Source organism: Mustelus asterias, chromosome 3 (assembly GCF_964213995.1).
Source record: "Mustelus asterias chromosome 3, sMusAst1.hap1.1, whole genome shotgun sequence".
Classification (NCBI taxonomy): domain Eukaryota; kingdom Metazoa; phylum Chordata; class Chondrichthyes; order Carcharhiniformes; family Triakidae; genus Mustelus; species Mustelus asterias.
The window spans coordinates 141,651,126-141,668,484 of NC_135803.1; the positions used below are offsets into that span (position 1 = coordinate 141,651,126).

Consider the following 17,359-nt stretch of genomic DNA (forward strand, 5'->3'; position numbering starts at 1 on the left):
GAAGAGATAAAGCACTAAGCTTGTGAGAAGCCAGAGATGTGGGGTGATCATAAGGTTGGTGACACCTTACTATGGGCCCGTGAAGTAGTGTTCTGTTGGGTACCTGAGTGCCTTGGTGATCCAGGACAGAGCGATGCTGGAAGGAGAGGTTGAAATCCTGGAGGTGGATCCCGGGTGAAGACATCCAAGAGAAAGCATAATTTAGACGATTCCAAGGTGTGTTCTTCAAGAGCAGAGATTGGAAACCCACGTATAGAAGACAGTGTTCCAGTGAGACTATTTGGCTCATAGTGTGATAAGCGTCTGGGGGAATTGGTTAGAGATCCATAGAAGTTACTCAGGGTGTTGCCTATTGCTTTACATGGACTGTGTACTTACTGAGAAAATTACAGCATTAGATAGATTTTGTATTTGTGTTATCCTTACAAATCTGTATATATCTGTTGTGGTATAGTTGGGGTGAAGGAGTAGTGTATTATAGTTTTGTTGTTTTGTTAAACATTAATAGGTAGTCCTGAGACACTGTTCAGTAGCTTCCTTCCATGTATCTAAACAAAAAGTAAAAGTTAAGATTTATCAAGCTGAGTTCCATCCTGGGATCTGACTTGTCTAGTAGTAACATCATCTGGGATCGTAACACTCTGATCAAATGGCTTCTGCATTTCCAGAAACAGAGTAAGACTCCAGGAACATCAGACCCTGAATGCACATAGTCCCATATTTAGGATGTCACAGTTAAAGATGCAAAGCAACCTTGAAATGCTGTGTATTTCTGTTCTGCTGTCTGAAACCGATAAATATTGCAATATGCAAAGTTCAAAGAATAATCAAACTTTCTTTTCAGCCTGTTACTCAACAATTTTAGCTTGATTGCAACACAACACTACTGTGGCAGAACAGTACTAAATGATCTGACTGCTTGTCTGACATGAAGTGCTGGAAGAGCAGAAATTTCCTCCAATTAAATACTGAGAAGATAGCTATTTTCTTTGGTCCCCACCACAAACTCCATTTATAAGAACATAAGAAATAGGAGCAGGAGTAGGCCATCTAGCCCCTCGAGCCTGCCCCGCCATTCAATAAGATCATGGCTGATCTGAAGTGGATCAGTTCCACTTACCCGCCTGATCCCTATTACCCCTAATTCCCTTACCGATCAGGAATCCATCTATCCGTGATTTAAACATATTCAACGAGGTAGCCTCCACCACTTCAATGGGCAGAGAATTCCAGAGATTCACCACCCTCTGAGAGAAGAAGTTCCTCCTCAACTCTGTCCTAAACTGACCCCCCTTTATTTTGAGGCTGTGCCCTCTAGTTCTAGCTTCCTTTCTAAGTAGAAAGAATCTCTCCACCTCTACCCTATCCAGCCCCTTCATTATCTTATAGTCTCTATAAGATCCCCCCTCAGCCTTCTAAATTCCAACGAGTACAAACCCAATCTGCTCAGTCTCTCCTCATAATCAACACCCCTCATCTCTGGTATCAACCTGGTGAACCTTCTCTGCACTCCCTCCAAGGCCAATATATCCTTCCGCAAATAAGGGGACTAATACTGCACACAGTATTCCAGCTGCGGCCTCACCAATGCCCTGTACAGATGCAGCAAGACATCTCTGCTTTTATATTCTATCCCCCTTGCGATATAGACCAACATCCCATTTGCCTTCTTGATCACCTGTTGCACCTGCAGACTGGGTTTTTGCGTCTCATGCACAAGGACCCCCAGGTCCCTTTGCACAGTAGCATGTTATAATTATTTTCCATTTAGATAATAATCCAATTTGCTATTATTTCCTCCAAAGTGAATAACCTCGCATTTGTCAACGTTATACTACATCTGCCAGATCCTCGCCCACTCACTCAGCCTGTCCAAATCTCTCTGCAGACCTTCTACGCCCTCCACATGATTCACTTTTTCACTTTGTGTCGTCTGCAAACTTGGTTACCCTACACTCAGTCCCCTCCTCCAGATCGTCTATATAAATGGTAAATAGTTGAGGCCCCAGTACCGATCCCTGCGGCACGCCACTAGTTACCATCTGCCAACCAGAAAAGCACCCATTTATTCCGACTCTCTGCTTCCTGTCAGATAGCCAATCCCCAATCCACGCTAACACCCTACCCCCAACTCCGTGTGACCCAATCTTCTTCAGCAACCTTTTGTGAGGCACCTTATCAAACGCCTTTTGGAAATCCAAAAACACCGCATCCACCGGTTCCCCTCCGTCAACCGCACTAGTCACATCTTCATAAAAATCCAACAAGTTCGTCAAGCACGACTTTCCCCTCATGAATCCATGCTGCATCTGCTTAATCGAACCATTCTTATCCAGATGATCTGCTATTTCTTCTTTAATGATGGATTCCAGCATTTTCCCAACTACAGACGTTAAGCTAACCGGCCTGTAGTTACCCGCCTTTTGTCTATTTCCTTTTTTAAACAGCGGCATAACATTAGCCGTTTTCCAATCCGCCGGCACTACCCCAGAATCCAACGAATTTTGATAAATAACCACTAACGCATCCGCTATTACCTCTGACATTTCTTTCAGTGCCCTGGGATGCATTCCATCCGGGCCCGGGGACTTGTCCACCTTCAGTCCCGTTAGTCTACCAAGCACTGCCTCCCTGGTAACATTAATTGTATTGAGTGCCTCTCCTCCTACCAACCCTCTATCGTTAATACTCGGTAAACTATTTGTGGCTTCCACCGTGAAGACCGACACAAAAAACTTATTTAAAGTTTCAGCCATTTCCTCATTTCCCACTATTAAATCCCCCTTCTCGTCCTCCAAGGGTCCAACTTTCACTCTTGCCACTCTATTCCTTTTTATATATTTGTAAAAGCTTTTACTATCATTTTTTATATTTAGAGCTAGCCTAGCTTCATAACCTATCTTTCCTTTCTTTATCGCTTTCTTAGTCGTTCTTTGTTGTTTCTTAAAGTTTTCCCAATCTTCCGATTCTCCACTATTTTTGGCCACTCTGTACGCATCGGTCTTCAATTTAATACTCTCCTTAATTTCCTTCGTTATCCACGGCTGGTTATCCCTTTTCTTACAGTCGTTCTTTATCACCGGAATATATTGTTGCTGAGTACTGAAAAGGATCTCCTTAAAAATCCTCCACTGTTCCTCAGCTGTCCTACCTACAAGTCTGCTCTCCCAGTCCACCTTAGCCAATTCAGCCCTCATCCTATCGTACGTCCCTCTGTTCAAACAGAGGACATTGGTATGGGACCCTACTTTCTACTCTTCCATTTGTATCAGAAATTCGACCATATTGTGATCACTAGACCCAAGAGGGTCCTTCACAAAAACATCCTTAATTCTACCTACCTCGTTACACAATACCAGATCTAAGATAACTCGTTCCCTCGTCGGTTCTGTAACATGCTGTTCAAGGTAACTATCCCGACAGCATTCTAAGAACTCTTCCTCCATCCCACCCCTTCCAACTTGAGTCAGCCAATCAATATGCAGGTTGAAGTCCCCCATGATTATTGCCGTTCCGTTTTTGCACGCATCCATTATTTGCTTGTTTATAGCCCTCCCCAACATTATTATTTGGGGGCCTATAGACCACGCCTACTAGTGTCTTTCTCCCCCTACTATTCACTTGATATTCCTTATCTCTACCCATAACAATTCCACGTTTTGTTCCTTAGAGCCTATGTCATCCCTCACTACTTCCCTGCTCACCTACTCTAGCACTCTCCTTGGCAACCATCTGAGGCTGAAGCAAACTATCTGCGATATTAGGATCATATTTGATCTCAAGTTGAGCTTTCAACCACATGTCTGTGCAATCACCAACACTGCCTATTTCCATCCCTGTAGCATTGGCTTACTCCACACCAGTCGCAGCTCATTTGCTGCCATACATATTTGGTGATGAATGCAAAGGAACATCTTAAAGGAGGAAAGCGAGGTGAAGAGGCGGAGTAAGTTAGAGAGAGAATTCCAAGAATTAGGTCTAGGCAGCCTGGCCTCTAGTGGTAGGGCAATTGAAACGGGAAGCCAGTATTAGATGAGCGCATCTGCTTTGGAGAGTTGTGGTGGTGAAGGAGAATACAGAGATAGGAAGAGATGAGGCCATGGGGGATTTAAAGATTAAGGTGAGAATTTTAAAATTGACTCCCACTTAAGCAATGACTCTATGGGCGGATTTTTACCGGCTCACTCTGCCCATCGATGGGCAGAGCGATCCAGTAAGATCACGTGAGAACCAAGAAATCAGGATCAAGCCTGATTTCTTGGCTCTCGTGATTTTACAAGACCTGGATTTCCAGCACGGTCAGCCTCTTGCCCATTTCCGGCATTTAAATACGGTTTTACATCTGCCTAGGGAGCCCGGCGCTCAATCGTCCAGGCTCGCTTGCCTTTCTGGCCTCACCGGGAGAGGTTCTCTCCAGCGAGGAAAACACCTGCTCCTCATGAACGGGGAACAGTTGTGTTGGCCTCGCCAGTGGAACCGGAGGCCATTAAGGCCCCCCCCAGGGAGGCTGAGGGCATGGCGGGGGTGGCAGTGCCACCCTGGCACCTTGGCATTGCCAGCCTGGCTGCTGGGCAATGCCCACCAGGCAGTGATAGGAGGCAGGGCCAAAGGGGCGTGGGCCAAGGGACAGGGCCAGTGGGGACAGGCCAGGGGGCGGGGCCAAAGGGGGTGGGGAGGTCTGCTGCCATCTGGCCTATGATTGGTGGGGGGAAGGGGGTCCCACTGCCACTCTGCCTGCAATTAGTGGGGGAGGGAGCACTTGGGGTGTGGGCCACCGCGATTGCGGGGGGGGGGAGTGGAACTAGTTGAGGCTGCCTGCAGTAGCAAGGGCCAGACAGCTCTTTTGTCTGTCAGACCCCTGCTACTGTTAATGCGCATGTGCAGCATCAGAGGTCTGCACATGCACATTACCCCCCTCTAGAGGCTGTCTGGCGAGTTATGCCCCGCTCACTGCCCTTCTGGCTTGAAACTGACTCGCCCAAAATTTCAGAGACAGTGCTTAAGATTGGGCTTGAAAACCCACCAGGAAAACAGATCTGGAACTCTCCCATTTTCAGACTAGCTGGACATTTAGAGAAAATCTCGTAAAATTCCACTCTATAGGTCAGTAAACAGGGCAGATGGGAGAACAGGATTTGGAGGAGTCAAGAAAATCGGCGATGAGGTAAAACTGGGTCAACATGAGAAAACAATGCTATGTTTTTGGCGTATCCTATCGATACAAAGTAGGAGGGAACCATGGATGGATTCTTGGGCAACACTGGAAGTAACTCAGTGGGTGCAGGAAGAGAAGTTATTGGAGGTGACTCGCTGGCAATGATAGTTAAGGACATTTGTCCAAGTATAATAATTATCCTTAGTTTCAAGATCCTTTCAATTATTTAGCAAAGATAATGGATGGCGTTTTATATGGCCTCGTTCATCCAAAAACCGTAAAATCCCGCCCGAGGTCAATGGACCTTCCCCTTGTCCGCTCCTCGCCCACTGAGTTCTTTGGCTGGCGGGGCGGTAAAATTCTGACCAATGTGTCTACCCAGTGCCAGTTGGCAGAAACAGAAAATTATGAATTATACCGGCGGCATCTGTGAGTTATGGTGGTACACAATTAGTCAATAAATTGTTTTATCCATTGTTCAAAAAATAAGTTGCCAACAGAAGAACTGAACTGTCGGACTGTGGAGAGCATATTTTCATGAAACGCCATGACGTTTTCTCTTACAGAAGGAGATGGAAGTGAATAATCTTAGAACTCAACTCCAGATAATGCAGGAGTGCCTGGATGGGATAAAACATGCACAAAGTCAGCAACATCAGAAAATGTGCGATCAGCTCAGTTCGTTTAAAGACCACTTTCAAGTCAAAGAAATACTGTCTGAGCTCCATAAACTCACTTCTAAAACAAGTCCTATTATCCAGGTGCAGAACGATACGACACAAACAACTCCCTGTTTAAATGAGCAGCTTTGCATTGTCAGTAAGAAGCAGGCTTTTTATGAAAGCACACGAGTTTGCAGATCATTCCAACCTCAACCGGCACTAACAGACAACCACCAACTTTGTGATAGCAAAGCAGCATGTGCAGAAATATTACCTAATGATAGTAGCAGTAATTATCTGAATGTTTCCCAGAAAGCTTTACCAGAGGCAGCCAGGATGGGGCAGTGTACTTTCATTCATGAACATAATGCCACGTCTTCATGTTGTAGAGGCAAAGCTGAAGACACTTCATCGTGTTCTACTGAAACAAGTTCAAACCACATAATATCTGCACACCCCATCAAGCAGATTGCGCACAGGGAGGTTTTGCCAAATGGATTAGCTTCTCGAGCACTTTCCCATGCAGATGTCAAATTAGCTGAACACCACAATGGCTCAAAGAGCAAATCACCACATACTTCCAATGCACCTGAACAGCACAGTATTCAGAAAATGCATCGCAGTGACAAAGAAAACAAATGGGATGCTGTACTTTTCAATCCAAGCGTAAAATATAAAGTTGGTCAGAATATGTGGCAGGACATAACGGTGAGGAATAACAATACAAGGAGAGGTTGTCGTGCTCCTCCAGGCAGAAAGGTTGCAGCTGGAAGATGCACTAAAAGAAAAATCACCTACGTTACACAAAGTAAGGAAAAGGAAAACATCACCAAAGCATCAAATAAACCAAAGGCGGTGAATATCGTCATGAAACAAACTGTTCTGGATAAACCGAAGTTTAAAGCAGTCACCCAGAGACAGACAAATATGGGTGAAAAGAAAGTGTTGGGCAATGCTTATGAAAAGCGAAGATACCCCCTTGAAGGGCTTTATGTGAGAGATGGGAGCTGGCAAGGACGTGTAAAGAAGGAAAATGACCCACAGCAGCAGAATGTAAGGAAAGAAATTCCTAAAACAGCAAAGAGAAATCTTTCATGGCAGCCTCCGAACTTCTTACAAGGGAACTATTTGCAAAATGGTATAAAATCTGAATGTCAGCTTCAGTCATGGTTTAGTCCTTTAAGTCTAACTCAAGAGAGCTCCTATGATAAACTACCAAATCCTTCATTTGGAAAAGAAGCACAAAACAAGACGCAGCTCAATCTTTTTGACAGCAGTGATGACTCTGATATATATATGTAGATTTTATTTCATCTAACCTCAATCTTTTTCAAAGAAATAGGAAGAATAAATGCCAAAAGTTAAAATAAGTTAATTTTACTGTGAAATTTACGTTATTTTACAGATTATATTTTGTTCTCATCGATTTATGCTGAATATACCATAGTCTGTCAATTTAAGGTCTTAGTATCTTGCTTTAGAAATTGATCCATTGTAATTAGAATGAATTGTTTGTTGTTGGAAAAAGCTGTAATTTTATTTGTATTTGCAGAATTGGTGCTTTTAGCTTCTTTGAAATGCTAATCATTAATAAAATCCTGTGCAAAACAAACTGATTATATTTCTGAATTTTGTCCTCTATAAGTGGTTTTGCCCATTGAGACACTAGCACTTTTTTTTCTATTTAGTATTTTGTTTATGGCTGGCATCAATTTGCCAGTGTGTTATTGACCTGTGCTGTTATATACCTACCACTTGGCTGTTGGTGCATTTCTGTTCTGTACTGTGGCCCTTATATTACACATTGTATTGTTGACATTTTACAGTTGCCAAACTACTGCTGAAAACGACTTCCATTATATCAAGTAATAGTCCATTAAAGGAAACAGAAGGCTATTATTTTCTACTCTTGATGTATCTGAAATGTAAACAAATGTATGTATATGTGTGTGATCATTTTATGCTTAAATAATAATAAACCTAAATCTGTATTAAACAAAGGAATTAAGAAAAAATAGATTATCTGATACATTAAGTAGCTGATAAGAGTTCTTTAGTCAGAAGTTATTTTTACTGTCTGGCACAGGATCTGTTATTTATATAATAACCTCATCTTGACACTCCTTTCCAGCTTTTAAAAATTGCTCCCAGGGCACAGGGAATAGTTAACAATTCTCCATTGTTGCTAATGCATTGAAGAGGATAGAGTGCATGATAGATCAGATTTTACACAGCCTGTAGTAAGAATGGAATGAACAGTGTTTTCTCCTTGCAAGCTTTCCTATGTAACTGAAATATTACTGCCAAAGGAAAAGAACTATGCAAGCAATATAAGAAGGTATGAGTGTGCCTACAAAAGATGAATTAACATCAAGCGTTCACTTAAATACAGACGAATGGGCACAGTTTCCCTGAATCCTTGGCCCTCCTCATGCCTTGACTTGGCAACATCATCTTAAAACATGGCAGAATTTAATAGTTGTGGCCCTTCCACAGACCAGAGAGCCAGTGGCAAACCTGCCATGTCTTTTTCCGGGAACCCCATTGGGATTAAGTCTCAATTGGACAGCCAGCTGGCTAATCAGGGTTCACGGGCTCCCCAGAAGACATTTCCTGCTGGATTTGTTACTGCAGGGTGAAAATATGACCATTGAGAGCTTCCAGTCAATCAAGGCTAACAGCTCTCCAATACTGGCAGCGCCACTGGGAGCCATGGTCACTGGCGGAACTATGGTGTACTCCAGTAGCAGGATCATCCCTGGATTCCCCAGAAGAAGGCGAGTGGAGTTGGATTGCCAGAGTCGGTCTAGGGGGTCTCAGCGACGGGGGAGGGGGTTATAAAGAATGGGGCATTTTTCCGATGATGCTTTCCTTCCTGCTATTGGGGGGCAAAGGATGCCCAAGAAAGAGGTGCCCCCTCCACAACAGATTGTGGCATCCCACATGACAAATCTAATCATCCTACCGTACCTCTGGGGGAGCATGAAATTACACCCACAGTGTCGGTTTTCACACATATAGTGATGTTGCACAGCTCTACCACATCACTACCTCTCTTGACTTCAATGTGGCTAAATTACCAGACACAAAGAACAAAGAAAATTACAGCACAGGAACAAGCCCTTTGGCCCTCCATGCCTGCACTGACCATGCTGCCCGACTGAACTAAAACCCCCTACCCTTCCGAGGACCATATCTCTCCATTTCCATCCTATTCATGTATTTGTCAAGACGTCCCTTATCTGCTTCCACTACCTCCCCTGGCAGCTGGTTCCAGGCACCCACCACCCTCTGTGTAAGAAACTTGCCTCATAGATCTTTAAACTTTGCCCCTCGCATCTTAAACCTATGCTCCCCATTAATTGACTCTTCCACCCTGCAAAAAAGCTTCTGACTATCCACTCTGTCCATGCCTCTCATAATCTTGTAGACTTCTATCAGGTCGCCTCTCAACCTCCGTCGTTCCAGTGAGAACAAACAAGTTTCTCCAACCTATCATAGCTAATGCCCTCCATACCAGGCAACATCCTGGTAAATCTTTTATGCACCCCCTCCAAAGTCTCCACATCCTTCTGGTAGTGTGGCGACCAGAATTAAACACTATATTCCAAGTGCGGCCTAACAAAGGTTCTATAAAGCTGCAACATGCCGTATGCCTTCTTGACTACCATCTGCACATGCGATGCCACTTTCAGTGACCTGTGTACCTGTACACCCAAATCCCTCTGCCTATCAATACTCTTAAGGGTTCTGCCATTTGCAGTTTATTTGCTATCTGTATTAGACCTTCCAAAATGCATTACCTCACATTTGTCTGGATTAAACTCCATCTGCCATCTCTCCGCCCAAGTCTCCAACCGATATTTATATATCCTGCTGTATCCTCAGATGATCTTCATCGCTATCCGCAAATCCACCAACCTTTGTGTCATCCACAAACTTACTAATCAAACCAGTTACATTTTCTTCCAAATCATTTATATAACAAACAGACTGCATAAGCAGAAATTTTCTTCGATTAACTATTACAAAGAACAAACTCAATTCCTTCGTCGCTGACACCATCCCTCTCCTTGGCAACTGTCTAAGGCTGAACTAGGCTATGTGATCCTGAGAAGAGCTGATCACTTAATGAGCGTTATCACTAAGAGCAACTATTTCTGCCTTCACAACGTTGCCTGACTCCATTCTTGCCTCAGCTTATCTGTTGCCAAAACCCTCATTGATGCCTTTGTTACCTCTAAACTTGACTATTACACTGCGCTCTTGGCTGTTCTTCCACATTCATAGAATCCCTACAGTGCAAAAGGAGGCCACTTGGCCCATCAAGTCTGCACCGACAACAATCCCACCCAGGCCCTATAACCGCACATAATTTGCTAGTTCCCCTGGCACTAAAGGACAATTTAGCATGACCAATGAACCTAATCTGCACATCTTTGGACTGTGGGAGGAAACTGAAGCACCTGGAGGAAACCCACACAGACACGGGGAGAATATGCAAACTTCACACAGTCACCCAAGGCCAGAATTGAACCATGGCGCTGTGAGGCAGCAGTGCTAACCACTGTGCCACTATGCTGCTCTTTGTAAACTTGAGGGCGTCCAAAACCTGTGTCCTTAGTTTCACCAGGTCCTGTTTACCCATCACTCCTGTACTCACTGATCTAAATTGGCTGTCAGTTAAGCAATGCCTCTATTTTAAAATCCTCATTATTGTTTTCAAATCCCTTCATGGTCTCTATCCTATCTCCTTAATCTTCTGCAGTCCCACAATCATCAGACATATGTTCTCCGCTGATTCTGTTACCTGGAGCATTCCCAATTTTAATTATCCATCATTGGTAGCTGTGCTTTCAGCTGGTAAAGCCCTAAACTCTGGAATTTTCTCCCAAACATCTGTGCTTGAGCGAGACCAGAAATTCCCACTCGAGGTCAAGGGACATTTCCGTTGTCAGTCCCTCACCCGCTCCGATTCTATAACAGGCGGGGTGGTGGAATTCCAGCGTCTACCTCCCTTCCCTCCTTTAAGATGCTCCCTAAAACCTATCTCTTCAGTGAAGCTCTGTCATCTCTTTTGGTGGCTTGGTGTTAAATATTGATTTACAAAATTGGAAGTGCCTTGGGGCGTTTTATTGCATTAAAGATTTAATGCTAGTTATTGTTGAATACCTTAAGCTAGCCGAAGAAAATGAGAGATTAATTTTGAGTGATGAGGAATTGAACGGTTTTATATCTGGGCCATCTTAGAGATTTTCTGCTTCAGTGCCATGATTTTGATGCATTAATCTGAGCAAAAAGAAAATTACAGGCCAAAGTGTGCAATTTCTCATGATGCTGGGAGTATTGAAGTGGAAAGTGTTCCCTCCTGTGTCAATACTAATTAGTGGAATTTAATGCCCTTCCTAAGGCAAGTTTGGAAGGGGGAACGGCTTATAATCAGATGGGGGGGTGTTGGGTGGGAACCCCATTACATCCTATCTCTGACCAGATTTAGTCTCATGTGGCAAGGTTCATGAGCGGCTTTCCACCCTGATGCCAACTGAGTCCCTTAAGTGGGCAATTAATGTCCTCTTAAGGTCCTCATTTTGCCGCTGCTGATATTCACGTCGCAGCAGGTGGAATGTCGCCATGCAGGAAGACCAAAAAACAAACCCTTTTGTGTTTGTTCATTAGATCCTGGGACTGGGAGCATCTCTCATTGTCTGACACTCAGTGCCTGATTCAACGTTCCACCTGGAAAAGGGGGAAGCCCACTGAAAGCCACTCCCTTCTCCCCATAGCCAGCGAATCCTTCCCCTAGATCCACATCCTGCCCTCACACATCTTTGGCCTGGTCACTCACTGATCCTGGATCCCTGTTGGGTGAATTGCCAGCATCCATCACCGCTCTCCAAGTAGCACTACGGCAATGACAAGCTGTCACCTTTTGATTGGGGTCGGAATTTGCTGTTTTTATAATTTATTGTTTTTTTTCCCCATAAAAAGACAATGGATTGCATTGTAGTACCTTTCTCAACCACTGGACATCCAATAAACTACATTACTTTTGAAGTGGAATTGCTGTTGCAACATAGAAAATGTAGCAACCTGTTTGCACATAGCAAGCTTTCACAAAAGCAATGCGATTATGACCAGATAGTGTGTTTTTATTGTGATGTTGATTGGGGGATAAATATTGACCAGGGTGCAGGGATAGCTCCAATGGTCTTCTTTAAAATAATGTAATGGGACCTTTTACATCCTTCAGCAAGAGCAGACAGGGCCTTGATTTCGTTTGCTGCTGCTTTAAATTACAAATTCAGTAACTACATATGTGGCACAAACATAATTCATGGGATGTGGACGTCGCTGGCTAGGCCAGCATTTATTGACCTTCCCTAATTGCCCTTGAGAAGATGGTGGTGCCTTTTTGAACCACTACAATCCCTGTGGTGTAGGTACACCCACATGGCTGTTAAGGAGGGAGCTCCAGGGTTTTGACCCAGCAACAATGAAGAAACAGCAATATGTTTCCAAGCAGGATGGTGTGTGACTTGGAGGGGAATTTCCAAGTGACGGTATTCCCATGTGTCTGATGCCTCTTAGATGGCGGCAGCTGTGAGTTTTTAAGGTGGTGCCGCATGAACCTTGGTACACACTGCTGCCATTGTTCATTGGTGGTGAAGAGAGTGAATGTTTGTGGACAAGGGTACAAATCAAGCAGGCTGCTTTGCCCTGAATGGTGTCAAACTTCTTGAGTGTTGAAGCTGCATTCACCCAGATAAATGATGAAGAGTATTCCATTACTTGTAGATGGCTTTGGGGAGTCAGGAGGTGAGTTACTCTCTGCAGAATACCTAGCCTCTAAACCTTGTTTTTCCTCTATCCAGTCATGATATGTGTGCATCGCTAGGCCAACATTTATTGCCCATTCCTAATTGCCCATCACATATAGGCCAGACCAGATGAGGATGGCAAACTTCCTTTCCTAAAGGACATTAGTGAACCAGATGATTTTTTATGACAATCGACAATGGTTTTATGGCCATCAACTTTTCAATGCCAGATTTTTATTGAATTCAAGTTTCACAATCTGCTATGGTAAGATTAGAAACTGGGTCCCCAGAACATTTTCCTGGATCTCTGGAATATTAGTTCAGTAATAATAACACTACGCACCGCCTTCCCCTTGTAACTACAGTATTTAAATAGCTAGCCCAGTTCAGTTTCTGGCCAATGGTAACCCCCAGGATGTTGATAGTGGGGAATTCAGCGATGGTAATGCCATTGGATGCCAAGGGTGATGGTTAGATTCTGACATGTGTGGCACAAATGTTACTTGCCACTTCGTCAGTTCAAGCCTGGTCATTGTCCAGGTCATGTTGCATTTTGGCATGGACTGCTTCAGTACCTGAGGAGTCATTAGTTACTAAGATTTATTATGCAAGATGATAACATGGTTATGTTGAAACAAATAGGATTCATGGACTGTCTAACGGATGAGGACACAGTAAAACTAAGAGGGTGTTGGTATTTGCACGGTGGCATAGGTATGGCGGCACGGTGGCACAGGTATGGCGGCACGGTGGCACACTAGTTAGCACGGCTGCCTTACAGCACCAGGGACCCGGCTTCGAATCCCGGCTTTGGTCACTGTCTGTGCAGAGTCTGCATGTTCTCCCTGTGGCTGCGTGTGTTTCCTCCAGATGCTGCAGTTTCCTCCCACCGTCCAAAAGATGTGCTGGTTAGGTGCATTGGCCATGCTAAATTCTCCCTCAGTGTACCCGAACAGGTGCCGGAGTGTGGCGACTCGGGGACTTTCACAGTAACTTCATTGCAGTGTTAATGTAAGCCTACTTGTGACGCTAATAAATAAACTTTAATTTTATTTATTTATCTTTGGAATACTAAGCTAAGCTAAAACAGGCAAAGTAATGGTACTTAGAAGCAGTCACTAATGTTAGAGAGTGAGAGTCATATCTTACCTTAAAAAACACAAATTTATGATAGTTTTATCTGGCGCCATTTTGTAGATTATTCAAATGAAAGCTTATAACAAGCAGATTTTGTAATACTCCGGAAAATGTGTTTTTGTAAAAGTGCATTCATTTGGTTGTTAATGAGAATTCAGTGCTGACTGCAAATAAAATCAGCAACGTAGACCCAGAAGAAACTGTTAGATAAAGAGGTGAAAGTGATTCTAATTTATGAACACAGATCTTATATATCTGAGCCTCATAAAATTGCAATAATAATGTTGCAAAGATTCCCTCCCACGTGGTTGATTAACATACAAATCCTGTCAAGGACTTGCATGATTAAAGCAGCCAGTGAATAATGAATTATTTTGAAATGTAATGTTGTTATGTCAGCAATTTACACAGAGAAGATTTTGAAAAGAGTTTAAATGACTGGAAATCTTTAGTGAGGAGGGTGTTATTGGACAAGACTTCAGGAGAACTCTTGAATACTGCCATGTGATTTTTTAAAAAGATATTTGGGTATTAGTTCAACATCTCACCAATATGGTATCTCTGACAATGCAGTAAATAACGCCAAACTCACCAAACATGAGTTGAAAATGTGAATCATTTATGAAACTTGAGCAAGCACTGACATACATCATGTTATGGAATGTAATAATCTATTCCATCAGTGACTGGTCAGTTATTACTGTAGGATTCCCTTTGCCTTGGTCCAAATTTTTACAAACTTAACAACTTTATTCTATAAATATGTAACTGCTGAACATAGAATTTCAACAAAGTGGAAGCTTTGTTGCCTCGGCATGTCTAAAGTTTAATTATTAGTGTCACAACTAGGCTTACATTAATGCTGCAATGAAGTTACTGTGAAAATCCCCAAGTCGCCACACTCCAGCGCCTGTTCAAGGACACTGAGGGAGAATTTAGCATGGCCAGCGTACCTAACCAGCACATCTTTTGGACTGTGGGAGGAAACCGGAGCACCCGGAGGAAACGCACGCAGACACGGGGTGAACGTACAGACTCTGCACAGACAGTGACCCAAGCTGGGAATTGAACCCAGGTCCCTGGTGCTGTGAGCAGCAGATACCCCAGGAGTCTGCAGGATGGAAGATGTTTGCATACACAAAGACTTTCAGTATGGTGAAGTAGCCGGAGTTAGATGATCAGTAGGATGCTCAAAGTGCTTGCAAGTGTGACATGAAGGCCCTAAATATCGGTTGAGTCACTGGCTTATGACAGAGAAAGCTGGTGACATTCTGTGGGGGTGTCACGATGACCAGTGGCATAACAACAGGTACCAATGCTGAAAACAACTATTCAAAATCATGTTTGGAAGCTTCCTGTGCAGCGCTTGTAGCAGAACCTGTCCTTCGTTGCCCTCTTCAGCCATCAGCAAGATGCACCAGATGAAGATACCCCAACTGAAGTAGACTGTTTTCTACATGTCTATCAGATTTCGCAGATGGAAGGATGAAGACGAGGGCAAACGTAATTTATTCCAGAAATTGAGGACTCAGTATTTTAATCGTGAGAAACATCCTTTGTAAGTAGGACACGTCAGTGTCTCATGCTGGACGTGAGGTGCTGTAAACTTTATTGCACAGGTACTGAGTAGACTTTGGGTTCAATGGAATGGGTCATTGCAAATGTCTCTTAAGGAGGTGGCGCATCTGGCATGAGATGGAAGTAGTGCCTTGGTAGCCTAGTTAAAGGTGCGTTGAATCAAGGCCTTCTTGGTGTTCCTGCCCCCCTGAATTCCAGAAGAATTCCTCCACGTCCTCACAGTGTCCTTCCCTTGGCTCCTCTTCTGATCCACCACTGGAGTTATTACCTGCGACCTGTGAAGATGCCTCAATATCCTCATCCTCCAGTGGGCCTCCCTTGCCAGAGCCAGATAGTGGAGAGTACAGCATGCAATGACTATTAGAGGCACCATGTTGTGGAGGATAAGGAGTGCTTCCCCTGAATGGTCCAGGCATATGAATCTCAATTTTGGCAGACCATTGGAGCACCGCCCTTGCCTCCTATTATATCTCACCTCTGCTTTGGTCCTTGGGCGTGTCATAAGCCAGCAGCCATCCATTGAGCTGAGTCACAGTGGCGAACAATCCTGGCACCTTTGAGTGTCGGAGAATGTATGCATCATGGGAGCTGTTAGGGTACCTTGCATAGACTTGTAGAATCTGTGTCTTGTAACTCCACGTATTTACCTCGCTAATCTCCCTAACCTACACATCTTGGGACGTTAAGGGGCAATCTAGCAAGGCCAATCTACCTAACCTGGACATCTTTGGACTTTGTGGGAAGAAACCAGAGCACCCAGAGGAAACACTTGCAGACATAGGGAGAACGTGCAAACTTTGAACAGTCACCCAAGGCTGGAATCGAACCCGGATCCCTGGTGCTGTGAGAAGAGAGAAACCCAACACAGTTGCTGTTTGGGATCTGTAGAGAGAAGAAATAGCTCTCTGTCTCTTTTTCTCTCCAGATTTGGAGACTGGCATCTGCCAGAAAATGGATCTCTTGCTCTGCGGTTCTATTGTTTGGGGATGGATCTTTCTCCAGAGGCTGCTGTATGGGAGTCAGAAGGTAGGCACCTTTCTGTGTCTATCCAGAGAGGTTAAAAGGTTGGAAATCTAGCATCTACATGAGTATTTCTGTTTTTGGTGCTAATTGGTTCTGAAGAAGGCCTTCTGTGGGGATATTGCTTACATTGGAACAGTAGATAGAGATAACTTAAGAATTATACTTTGTCATGCTTAAGTATTTTAATTGGCAAAAGTTATGCGAATTCTTTTTGTTATTTGAATCATATAATCATAGAATCCCTACAGTGCAGAAGGAGGCCTTTCGGCCCATTGAACTTGCAACAACAACAATCCCAACAAGGCCCTATCCCCATAACCCCATGTATTTACCCTGCTAATTCTAACTGTGTTCCTAAATAAAGTTTGTTTTAATAAAAACTACCGAGTGGCTTAATAGAATCACACCTGGAGTAAAACACCTTATGTTCACACTAATGCCAAAATCAAATAATTTTGGGGTCTAAGTTAACTTTGTAATGTACCTTGGAGTTTCTGATCTTGTCCCTAACAAAATCATCTTGAAGCCTCCTTGCAACCTCTTTACTGCCCAGTTTTGTGTTGTCAGTACATTTGGTTCCCTCATCCAGGTCATTTATATATATTGTGAACAGCTGGGGCCCAAGCACTGACCCCTGCGGTACCCCACTAGTAACTGCCTGCCACTCGGAAAAAGACCTATTTATTCCCACTCTCTGTTTCCTTTCTGTCAACCAATTCTCGGTTCATACCAATACATTATCCCCCTATCCCATGTGCTTTAACTTTGCTCACTAACCTCTCATGAAGGACCTTATCAAAAGAGATTTGGTCTGACCATATCATTTGTATGTTACTGTCTTGAGTATACAGCGCAATGTTGCATTTATTTTTGTGACAACTTTTGACTGAGAAACAATACAGTAATGAAAATTTGTAATTTCTTTAAAATGTCCAGGGAATTTGTAATTGATTTTAAGAATGTTGCAAAAATAACTTTACGAGTTA

General features: G+C 43.6%; 1 protein-coding gene across 1 annotated transcript in view; it reads left to right on the top strand.

The window, feature by feature from the left end:
- ccdc36 (coiled-coil domain containing 36) overlaps nucleotides 1–7,119 on the top strand; it is a 40,714-nt gene extending 33,595 nt beyond the window's left edge. Inside the window, exon 8 of the mRNA XM_078210170.1 lies at nucleotides 5,722–7,119. Within this exon, the coding sequence (XP_078066296.1) occupies nucleotides 5,722–7,119 (1,398 nt within the window). The remainder of the gene's footprint in view (nucleotides 1–5,721) is intronic.
- Nucleotides 7,120–17,359: the final 10,240 nt, after the last annotated feature.